The 12,134-nt window shown below is 51.1% G+C and overlaps 1 protein-coding gene across 2 annotated transcripts in view; it reads left to right on the top strand.

The window, feature by feature from the left end:
* The window catches only part of TTC28 (tetratricopeptide repeat domain 28), a 169,806-nt gene that overhangs the window by 132,184 nt on the left and 25,488 nt on the right, over positions 1–12,134 (top strand). For both annotated transcript variants that reach the window (XM_026859546.1, XM_026859545.1), the window contains exons 11-12: positions 1,434–1,599; positions 7,979–8,119. In XM_026859546.1, the coding sequence (XP_026715347.1) occupies positions 1,434–1,599; positions 7,979–8,119 (307 nt within the window). The remainder of the gene's footprint in view (positions 1–1,433; positions 1,600–7,978; positions 8,120–12,134) is intronic.

Genomic DNA, 12,134 nt, shown 5'->3' with positions numbered 1-12,134 from the left:
AATAAAGCAATGAATGTAAATTTTCATGAGTTCTTTCTCGATATAATTTAATAATTGCAGCCCTCCACCATGACAAAGCTAAAGAGATAAAAAAGCACTACTGAGATTGCACCAAAAATGCTCCTGAAGGGGAGCAAACATTCCTACATGCCTGACTTCAGATGAGGTGACAGTAATGGGGAGATAGGCTTTTGGGGGGCGTAAGGTGGTGGTGTTCTGCTGTGCATCCAGTCACTAACTGGCTCTTCAGGCCTGTGGTTTGCACAGTAAAATGCCAGTAATTCTACAGTATTAATATCAAGCTGAGCTTATTAAAATTACGTGGATCAGAAGTGCAGGGTTTGCCACTAGTCTTCATGAGCCGTCTCCTCCTTGCCCAGACTGGGTCTCACCGAAGAGCAATCGCACTCTTCACGTGCCTCCTCGAAGGCTCTGTCGGGTGTGAGGATGGAGAGGAACTGTGGTGCTTCAAGGCTTCAGCCTGAGCAGCTCTGCTGGGCACCCTTCAGCAGGGACTCCAGCCCAGCCACGGTGACCTCCTCTTGTTCCATTAGCGCTGACAGAGAGAGCAGCTTCAGTAGCAGCCCAGGATCCTCATCATCCCACCGAGATGGTACGCGCAGAGCCTCTTCACTGAGTCTGTATTTGCTGCTGTTGCTGCAGAAGGAGTTGCTTTATTCTTTATCCCTCCACTCTTAACTGGGTTAATAATTCGTGCTCTTGAGGCAAACAGGGCATCCAGAGCAGTCTTTTGCTGTTGATCACAGGCTGTGGAATTAATTATATCAGGAAGGATATCCCAGTCTGAGTGGAGGAAGGTTTTATCTGCAGTAATAGTTGAATTCTTAACAAAACAGTGAGTGTCCTTTATCTGGTTCACCCATTGTGAAGTGCTATCTTTTAATATTTTACTATGTATTAATCCATCTTTTTCTTTCTTTGTATATAATGCATTTTCATGCATATGAGTGAAATGAAAAATCTGTGTGATGCAAGGAGGTTCTGCTGTAGTAATAACAGTCTTGTTCAGCATTGGAGCTTTGTGTGTTCAATTATGTGATCAGGAGCTATTAATAGGTATTTTTCATGTGCCTCTATTGAAATGCGAATTACTCTGGTAGATGCTTGTATGAAAGATATGGTTTATAATTTATCTGAGAGTGCTGCAATAGCAAATGCCTCTGAGCGGTTCATAAAAGTGCTGCTCTGACTTTGTACCTTTGAGCCGACATCTGTGAAGCACAAACCCAGATTTAAAAAGCAGGGCTGTAATACCGACGGGCGGGGAAGCCTGTGGAGGCTCAGCACGGAGTGCCTCTCCCCAGTTGTACTGGCAGTGCCGAATGCTGGGGGCTCTGCCACCTTCCTAGGCAGTTGCTGGCAGCACTTTTCCTGCCCCACAGAGGTAACCTCGTCATTCTGGTGCCTTGCAGGAATTCTGAAGTTTCATGAGTATTATCTGGGTGACAGCCTGACAGAAAACTCCGGGGACTTCCATGAAGCCAACAGCGTGACCCTGCAAACAATAACGAACTCTGCACTGGAGCAGCACATCTCCAGCGTGAGGGAGGCTCTGGGCGTGGATTCCTACTACACCCGGTAAGTTGGGGAGGGGCTCGAACATCCTGGTTCCTGCTCTCCCACCTGAAAGCGATTTGTAACAGTCTGGGATGAGCTAGTTGGCCAAGAAGTCTGAGAACTGACAGTCAAATTGTAGCAAATTTTCATTACAGCAATAAAAAAATCTCTATATTTTTGTAACCATGTACCAGGCAGCTCTACCTGTGCATGCGAATAAGGTTTGAACCCACAGGCTGGGAGGTGGATCTGTAGGTTGGATGAGGAGGCAGGTGCCACATCTGACTGTGTATGGGCAGATTCCGTCCTACTTACAGTTTCCAGCATAATTAATTCCCTTTCAAAGGTTTACTTATGAAAAACTGCAAATACTGTAGGAATTCCACCCCCCTCCAAATTCATTCCCTTGTGGCTATAGCTAAGTAAATAATTTAGAGTGAATTAATCTGTCTGATGAATTTCAGCAAAGAGGGAGGAACCTTTCTCCAATCCATTACTCAGGTCCCACAACTATGTTTCCTCTGTTGTTTTTATCCCATGGATTTACCACAACTCAGGTTTTTTTGCTTATTTATACTCAGTCTCATGATCTCTTGTGGTATTTGGTTTGATTTATTGGTTGGATGAGTACCAGTATAGATTCTAAGCTGATATTTATGGGTAGTTTTTCTCTGAATGCTTCCGTCTGAAAAGCCGAGCTGGGGATGTCGTGTGTTCCCTGAGAGTGAACGTACCGGGCAGGGGCCGTGGCGACAGTTCAGCTCCTGCACAGGTGAGCCTTGCTGCGCCGTCACTCCTTGCTTTCCTTCGGCGGCTCACCGGCACACTGGCCCTTGCAGGTCTAGTTTGCTGCTGGTGCAAAGGGGACTTAAACGTGCTGACTGCTTTGTTAACCAGCCCCCAAAACTGGTGGGAGTGGGCACACTGGCTCTTTTAGGTTATACCATGTTTCAGTCTTTTTTTTAAACCGTTTTACATTTTTCTGCAGTGCAGGGATTGCTGAAGGAAGCACCTTCGAGTCCCTGTCGCTGTGGATGTGTTGTTTTGCTCACCCAGTTTGACAGTGCAGGCAGTAACGGAGCTGCCCGGGCTGTGCCCATGGCAGCCGCCCCGCAGATCGCTCCCCGGGCGGGACCCGCCGGCTGCAGCCCGGCCTTCCGGGTGATGGTGTTGGCCAAGAAAGAGGAAATGATGGCATTGGTCCTCGAATCGCTTTGTGCTCAGGGTTCTGTGGGCAGCTGGGAAGCTGCTGAGCTCCCCTAATTAATCCTTCTTCAGCCTTTGTAACAGCGACTGTAGGCAGCACATGGAGTTGTGCATCTGGCACGGCAGCGGTGTGAGTTAGAGCAGAGCCGAGGCTCTGCTTTGTGGTCCGCTCACCACATCGGCCCCAGCTCCCTGCCCCTGGTGCTCACACCTGACTGGACAGGTCAGGAATTGTCCACCTGAAGTGCTGGGGTTTCAACCCCAAGCCCCAAATTAAGGTTGACATGTGGGTGATTACCCCAGCCCTTCCCAAAGGGGGGTGAGTTTCCCTTTAAACTTCCCCCTGGCCTGGCAGACAGAGCCCATTAGGTAAATGTGCCCCAGGTGTCCCGCAGTGAGTAAAGAAAGGTCAGGTGTCCCCTGCAGGGATAACAGCTGGGACCATTGCAGGAGAGGCAGGTCTGTCTGCGAGGTGGACGCATTCTGCAGAGTTCCCTGTTGGGGAAGGACCTCCCGCCTCCCTGGGACTGGGCTCCACTCAGGTCTGGCTTTTGTCAACGCGGGCTCTGTAGAGATTCGGTATGGGGCTCCTTGGTCTGATGTGTTTGGCTTGTTGACCTGGTTGTCTCCCGTCCCTTCTATGGGAGACTGTTTCACCATTTATTCCACCCACTGCTGGTCGTGCGGTGTCGTTGTTGGGGTCAGTGGGATTGATGTCAGTTACGTACAGTCTGACTTGTTTGTACCCCCAGCGCTCGCCCATGGACTGACCCTTTTGTATCAAATACAATTTGGTTATTGGTTCATCTTTATGCTTGCTATGTCCTTTAAGCTAGGCTTAATAATTGGCAAAACACCACCAGAGCGAGATAAGAACATAACCCCAGGCCTGAGGTTTCCCAGTAGGTGTTTCAGCTCTACGGGCTGGTACCACATTTCCTAGGTGCTTTCCCCAGGGTTTGCTCCAGTCTCTCGCAGACAGATGAATTCTCCCCTTGGCACAGGGGGAACACGACACTTGGTTGGGTCACGTCCCCAGTACCGGTGATGAACCTGTTTGCAGACCTTGCTGGGTTTGGAGCTCTGAGAGCGCCGTGGACACGAGTGCTCAGCACAGACAGCGAGTCCCTCTGTGCCGCTTCCTTCACGGGAGCATCGGGTGCTAGAAGGCAGTTGGAAGCCATCAGAGGGTCTGGACTCAGGCCTGATAGATTGCTTTTGCCATCTTCACGGATTTCAAAGTAAATTAATGATTGCCTGTCAGTGCTGGGACGCTGAATGCATCCTGAAGGGTTTGCAAGGCAGGATGGACTCAGGTCATGGTGACACATTCTCCTGGTTTTACCTTTCTTTAGGGAACTGAAGAGAAAGCTCTGTCTAAGATTTTTTTACTTTTTATTCCCCTGTACCAGAAAAAATACTGGATTTGTGAAGGTTTGGAAAAAGGTGTCTCTGTTTGATAAATCGGTGTTGTACAGTGTCGGGTTTATCTTTTCTCCTCGGTGCTCTGGCTTTGCTAGTCCAGGGAATACGGCCACAGCCCAGCCGCCGTCTCCCGGAGCCTGAGTCTGGGCTCGAGCCAGCTTAAGGAATTGTTTCGAGGAGCCACTGCCAAGCTGCTGAGTACGAGCTCTGGGTTGTGAGTTGGGGATCGGCGCTGCGACCGCTGCGGCCTGGCCAAGCCTTGTGCTGCGGCACAGCCTCTCCGAGAGGCGGCAGCTCTCTGCCTTGCGCCGCTGCCGGAGCCCTGAGCGGGGCCGGTGGCACGATGAGGCGGTGCTGCCCGCAGGGTACCTCTGTCCCCAGGAGCGCGGGGCTGCCCGCTGCCCTCGGGCTGGAAGCGTTGCCCTTCTGTCATAACCCGCTTCCCGGGCAGGGCTGAGAAGGCTGTGGGGCCTCTGCTTTGGGTGTGGGGGTGGGACCGGTGGTGCCACGGCACGGGGTGGCACATGTGTGTGCAGGCACACGTGTGTGCAAACACTTCTGTGGCTCCTTGGGGAAGAGTCTGAGGGGGTGTAGGGGGAGCACTGGGCTCTGCACCTGGGGAGCGCGGCTGGTGTGGCCGGGCTGGGCTGTGCCAGGGCTTGAAGAGCAGAAAGTTTGAACCAAAATAACGTTACTAGGGTTAACCTGAAGAGAGGCTTGAGAGGTGGGCCTGTGCTAACTCGTAGTGTTGAGACAGTTGGAAGCCAGAAGTAGCAACATCCGCCTTGTCCCCAGCGATCCCCACGTCCGGGCCTGTTGGATTTACAGTCGGGTCTCGTGTGGGTGCACTTTGGGTTTGTACTTTCTGAAAAGTTGCACAACCTTTTGCGATTTTAAATTTGACTTTCTGAAAGGAAACAAATATTTTTTACACTGATTGGATTATTCATTTCTGTGTGAGCAGTAACAAAGTGCTGGTTAGTCTAGGGTTTTTATTAAACACTCTGAGGAAGAGCAAAGGGTCTCTCAGCCATCTGAGTACTCAAAACGTAAGGGAACAGACATACACAGAGGAGTAGCTTGCTTCATGTTTTAGCCCTGAGAAGCTGCAAGGACGTAACCACTGCTATCCAAACGATCATAATCATGAAGTTACTGCTAATGTATAAGTGGTACGTTTCAGAAATGGCCTCTCTTTGGTGGTGGTGTCTAGGGTTTTTGGGCTCTTACATAAAATCTGTTCTGAGACTTCTGCATCTGTTAGCTTCAGTCACACCTTCCGAATTACGTGTTTCAAGTCTTGCTTGAAAATGAGTTGCACGATTCCCATTAAAGGAAATGTCAGAAGTTATTCCCTCCAGCCTTCATGTTTCCTGGGTTTTGCAAATGTGTTCCGGATGTTGACGCTTCATCCAGTTCTGTCTTGTATGTGGATGTGGACTGTGAGCCCTCTGTTCTTTCTGGGAGGACAGAGTCGCTTCTTCCAAGGTGTGAATGCTGACAGGAGGGACAAGAGGGGAAAAAAAACAGACTGAATTTGTTCCATCTACCCTTCTCTTAAAGCATCAGGGTTGTGTGATTCAGGTTACATCTATCTCCATGTGCTGATGGTTGAATCTTGCCCCGCAGATCTGCATATACACAACCGAAGTCTGCAGTTGTGCCTTGTGTAACAGATTTGCAGATACAGTTTTCAGTATCTCCTCCTGGAAAAGGGACTCCTTCAGTCTGTAGGTTCTGGGATGAGTTTTTAATTTACTGTGATGTCAGCTTCCTCCTCTCTTCGTGGTGATGGTAGTGTATGTTTTTGGTTAAGGATTCTGGGTTCAATGCTTGTGTCTGAGATCATAGGGCTGGTGTGGTATGATCACAGGCAGGAGCTCTTTCCCCACTTCAAAATTACATGCAGGGAATTAAACAAACAAATCTTGTCTGTTCTGTGTGGGTGAACGTCATGTTCTGCTTTGAAATGTTTTCCCTCCATGGATCGGGCGCTTCCCCCCAGCCCTGCTGACTGCCACCATGCTGCAGCTCGCCAGCCCCCAGCAGAAGCCGTCATCTGCAGTCCCGGGACCCGTTCTCTGCCTGCCAGCACACAACAGAGGGTTTCAGATGTGTACAGCACACATGTGAAGACTTTTGTTTGACTTCCCCGCTCAGAGCTCGCCTGAGTGCACTGTAGCTGTGTGCTGTGGTGTTCCGCTGCGGTGCTGCTGCCCTCCGTGCCGCCCTGAGCGCGGCTGGAGGTGCCCTTGTGTCTCCGGAGAGACACGGCTTCCCCCTCGCTGCTCTGGAGAGGAGGGATTCTGTCACGGGATGTGGGTCAGGATTTTGCCATGCTAGTGTTCAGTGCACGCTGCAGCCTTTGCTTTCTGCTGGAAGTGCTTCCTTCCAGCTGGTCTAATGAAGCCGACAATCACGCATACTTGTGAAAAAATAAAGTGTGAGGGACTTTAAAATCTGCTTGTGTTGGGACGGGCTCCTTGCTCTTTAGGGAGAGCATGTGGCCTGCTCTCTGGGGTTCGTGAACTCAAGATTTTTGCCTCTGCAAGGAGCTCCAGATACTCATTGTGAGTATTGCTCTAAACTGTGCCAGGACTCAGAACTGAGCATGCCTGCAGCTGCAGGAAAAACACAGGAGGCAGCTGTTGACAGCCTTTTCTTTTCCCTTTACCCCCCCTTTTTTTTTTCCCTTGGCTGTTGTTCAGCTAGTCCCATTTCAGCATTCATTAAGTGATTGGCTTTTGTCAGGATTTACTCTTCCAGGTTATTAAATTATATTGACCTGGAAGTACACTTACGAGACAGATATCGTGTGGTCCATACAGCAACACAGGGACAGCTTGTGCCTGCACAAGTCTGTGTGTTCATTTAATGTATTGTGTTCATTTAATTCACATGCTCTTTAGTGGAAAATGTGCCCTTGAGGAAAGGCTCCAAGTTGTTGGGCACCCAAAAGGAAACAGAAATGAGATGCAAGGTGGCTTCAGCAGGTGGCATAGCAGATTTAGGTTAAGCGCACAAATTCCAAGGTTTGTGATGTGCCATATAGTATGCAAGTTACTTACTAGATTAAAAGGAGGAAATGTTAAAAATGCATATACAATAGTTGTGTTTGCCTTCTGCTTTTAGAAAGAACAAAAAATACTAACAATTTGACATAAAATCTATACAGAGATGATAATTTAGACATTAATGTCAGAAGGTAGAAAGTTTAGGAATTTTCGCTTCTATTTCTCTCTGTATTGCTGCTGTCCTAGTGGCACTGATAGAGGAGTAATTTTTCTCTGTGCTTTCCCTGTTTGTACAACAGGAACAGCAGCACAGCTCCCTTTTTTTATGCTGTGCTTTGCCACTGAAGGAAGCACACAGAGCTTGGATTTACTGTTGTGGAAATGTGGAAAGGGTGCACTAACAGCTGTTCTTAGGCAAATCGAGGGCCGAGTTGGTGTTTCCTGCAGACCTCAGCTTTTCTGTCTTGTGCTACAGCTTCCAGAGTCCGTACGTGCAGTGCATGGCAACTTGGGCCCTGTATTTCCATCAGCGTGTGCCACCCTTTGAACCTTGAGGAATACCCAGGGGAAGAGGGGATGGGTTGTGACTCTCCTGTACACCTGCCGGGAGGAGGTGACGCCATCCATGGAAAATCTGACTTTAGCATTTGGTTGTGTCTGAAAAACATGTTCTCTCAAACTGGCTGAGCATCTGTCACAAAGCTGTTGCTCTGTCTCGCATCAGTGACTCCTTGACCCCGCTGTTCCCCCTGCAGAGCCTGTGCCAGTAGCGAGACTGAGAGTGAAGCTGGGGACATCATGGACCAGCAGTTTGAGGAGATGAACAACAAGCTGAACTCGATGACTGATCCCACTGGCTTCCTGAGGATGGTCAGCAGGAACAACCTCCTGAACAGGTGAGAGTACAGCACCGCGCTGTGGGGGTCAGCGAGCTGAACGAGACTCTTGGTGAGGGGCTTCTCTCTGAAGTGCGGGTTCGGGGCGCGGCTGATGCCGTTCTCATGGTCTCCCCGCTGCCCCGAGTCGTGGGGCACAGAGCAGCAAACTGATCCTGTCCCTGCTGGCTGCAGCTATCACCCGTTCTTCACAGCGTGGGTGGACGGGGAGCGCTGCACCTCACTCGTAGGACCGAGGTCCCTGTGTCAGTACTGTGCAGCACCCCCCTCTGAGCCAGGGGCCCATAGGCTTTTCCCTTCTCTCCTTTTCTTTTGCGTTCGTGTGGCGCAGTGAGAATTTGTCCCTCCCTCAGGAGAGCTCTGTGTCTTGCTCCTGCTGGGATTGAGAGTCCATTGCTGCCTCGTGTGTCACTCTGCGTCCAGCCTGGGAGCTTCAGGTGCCTCGTGGCCTCTTGGGGGCTGGTTCTGTCCTACAGACTCAAGTGCTGGATGTGAGGGACACAGAAGCCCTGCCAGGTCGTGGAAGGGCACTGGGTCCTGTTGCTTCCTTCTTTAGAAATGGACATTTTCAGTAGGAAGGAGGCAGGACAGGGACTGAAAGCATCCTTGTGCTACTTGTGGGAGGGGAGACCCCAGGCACAAGCAGAGACCAAGATAGGACTAGGTATTTCTCTTAAGAACTCAGTAGCTTGGCTTGAAAGATGTAGGGGATGGCATCTTCATTGCATTTCTAGGTGGATCTGATGTGATTGCCAGCAGGGACTTGTTAACTGATAACTCTGTCCTGAGGGGCAGCCGTTTCAGACTTGCTCTTCTCCCTGCCAAGCACTGGTTTTGACTACCTGAGCAATTGCAAGGGAATTCTGTTTTGTCCCTGCCATCTCTGAGGTGTGGAGCTTGGAGCTCTCTGCTACACAATTACTAACGAAATACTTGTTTTTGTTGATCTTAGCTGTTGTACTAATAATCTGGGAATATGCTTCATTTCCAGAGTTACAGGACTGTGCTAGCTGCACAGTCTCCACTCATTTTCTGCCTCTTACAACTTGCTCAGGTCTCAGTCTTTCACATTACTGTGCTGATCAGGGCAAGCATTCAAAACAAAAATTGAAGACAGAAATTTTCCAGTGTTCCCGCTCCCCCAGTGGAGAGGGGCTGCATGATGCAACCCAGGGTTTCTGGCTAAATCTGTGCTCCAGCAAGGACTGTGAGCAGAGGATACCCCAGGCCTTTCTCAGCTGGAAAAGAAAATGTGATCAGCCTGCAGTGCTGTGAGCCATCACTGGAGCTTGTGAGCTGTAACAGCATCTCCGTGGAACTGGGAGCTGCCTGTTGGCACCAACCACTGGCCTGTTTTTCCTTCCAGAATCCACACACGTATCTGTTCAAGCTGCTGCATTGGTGGTGAACTATGTGTACTTACTAGATTTGGATCACGTGGGCAGATCCCCAGAATTGCTGAGATGTTTTGCTAGTTCATCAGGCTTAGAAGGACAGGATGCCCCTCTGATTACAGAGGGGAAACGTGATCCAATTCTGCTCTAGGGAACACTAATCCTCAGGAGCACTGTAGTGCAGTGTCTGTGTCTTTCTGCTCCGTGGCAGCCAAGTGCATCACCTTGAACCTGCATCCAGGAGCTTACCTCAGGGAACTGGTTTGTAGCTGTCAGGGAAGCTCAGGGATGGGGCAGCTTGGGCACTTTTAAGAGCACTGGGAGAAGCACTAGAGCCATGTCTTCGATGTTCTTGCTGCGAGCGCTGGGCTGAAGAGCATGAGAAGACACTGTGTATGGCCGGCCTGCCTGTCTGCCTGCCTGCCCACTTTCTGCCTGCGGGTGGGGGCAGAGCTAATGCTGCCACATCTGGTTTGTGCCTGGCTTGCTGAGCCCTGAATTCAGGGTAGATGCTGTGGTCCTGCCCGAGCCTCCTGTGCTTCATGTCTGCTCCAGTCCCGTGGGGGATCAAATGGGAGGCTGAGTCTAGTAGGGCTCTGTGGAAAGCGTTAGCTGGTCTCTTGCTACACTGTGTGGTTCTTTATAATTAAGCTGTGTAGAGAGTGGTGTGGCTCGTGGCATGCAGCACACTGAGCCTGGGACAACAAGGAGATATCCTTGCAAGAGCCCTGAAACCTCAGGAAGGAACCAGATGAAAATCTCTATGGAAGAGAGCAAATTAAGAAATAAAATGGGAGCAGACAGCATTTCTGTGCACTGGCCTAGAGTAACAAAGAACTGTGAGCTCTTGGACAATGATTAAGCAGCAGAACTGAGCAGTTCGGTAGAGCACGAGCTGTGATCTCGCAGTCCAGCCTCCAGCTCAGCTCCTCTCTGCAATGGCTTTTCTGCCACCCAGTGCTGGTGAGTCCAGGTGGCTGGAGGTCACTGCTGAGTGCACTGTTGCTGCTTCAGAGGATGGTCAGGTTGTGGGTCATAAGCAGCGGCCAAGGTTTGGTGTCTGTTCGATTTGACTTCTGCACTGCAGGGGACAAAGGGAAGTCGGGCTGCTTGGAGCTGAGAGTAAGAGCTTGTGTTCCCCACTGCCAAGGCAGGCCCTGCATTCCTCATGTGGGGCCTGAATGCGTGTTCACATCTTGTGCTTGAATGTTGGAGATCCTCAAGGGAGTTTGCATGGCTTGGGGCCAGTGCAAGTTCCCTCACGCACAGGAATTGCACATGCTGTTAAGGTCCCATGTTAGCAAATGAGGCCCTGGAGATGCTGGGACTGTGTGGAGCCATCCAGGCTCCTGTCTGGCGACAAGCGGGTGACAGAAGGGGAGCTCTTGGCTTGGGACGGGTGCCCTCTGGCTGCTGTCATCAGGTAACCTGGCTTTTGAGCAGAATAGTACGATTTTTTTGGCAGTTCTGCCTAGAGAAGCAAAAATTAGGGGGTCTGGCATTTAACTTAAGGAACTCCTAAGGGATACTGCAGTGATCTCTGTACCGGGCAGTAGCAGTCTGAGCTGTGGATGACACTGATACAGCCCCCAGGATAGTCCCAGTTGCTCATATCTTATGCAGCTTCTGTTTTCTCTGCTCTTTAAGGGCTCTTAGGCTTTTGGTGGGTTTCCAGATTAAAATCTGATTTCCTCCCTGCTAGTCATTTTATGCTCCAGCAAAGGACTTGATCACTGCCTGTACCTGAGTACAGCTCCCCCACCTTTTCTTTGGCCTCTCATAGGGATGCAGTTTGTCCTCCTCCTGTGTGCCTGCAGAACACGAGGATCAGCCCTGGCACTGCTCAGAGGGTAGAATACACTTCCTTAAGGGCAAGTTTTGCGATGCAGCATGGTGAGAATTTGTAGAAGGCAAACTGGGAGGTAAGGAGCAATAGGACTTTAGATGTGAATTCACTTCTGCCAAGGCCATTGCCATCTCCCAGCTCCTCTTACGATCACAGAGAGCTTGTTTTTTTCCAGTGAGTCAGCATGCTCAGGATCTGTGGCCAGGCCTACAAACATTGTTGGAGATTTCCAGAGCAAGCTCAGTGTAAGCTGAGTAAGAGTCAAGTCTCTGTGAATCTGGCCAGAGGCCTCTAGCGAAGGTGGCTGTGATTCACACGGAGCCTCAGCAGCAGTGAAAACGTGGCTATGGCCAGGATAGGTTCCATCTCATTTGCTCGGGGTTTCATCCTGGTGACCTGGTGTAACATCCGGGCATATCTGCCCTCTGCTCTGCCGTGGGACCCTGCTGTTGTGCTGGCTTGGGCCCCGCTGGCCATGCTGTTGCCATCACTCAGCGAAGACCAGCTGCTCCCTAACGGTGGGGACCCGGGGCAGGGCCGCTGCGGCAGGACCCGTGGTCAGAGGAGCCTGGTGGTGGTGTGGGTCCGCGGTGCTGCCCGCTGTGCCCGGGCCGGCGCCGGGGCTCCGTCTGGCCTGCGGGACGCCAGCTGCCGGGCCGGGCTCTGGGCCCGCGGCCTCCGTGGGCCGGGCTGTGGCGGAGCTGCGGCAGAGACGGAAGGCCCAGGCCCGGCTGGAGTGGAGCCCGCGGGCAGGGCCCGCTGGCGGAGGCCCCGG

Source organism: Athene cunicularia, assembly GCF_003259725.1.
Source record: "Athene cunicularia isolate RWA chromosome 15 unlocalized genomic scaffold, athCun1 chr15_part1, whole genome shotgun sequence".
Classification (NCBI taxonomy): domain Eukaryota; kingdom Metazoa; phylum Chordata; class Aves; order Strigiformes; family Strigidae; genus Athene; species Athene cunicularia.
Note: the sequence above shows the minus strand (reverse complement) of the source record. Positions and strands in the feature narration are given on the sequence as shown.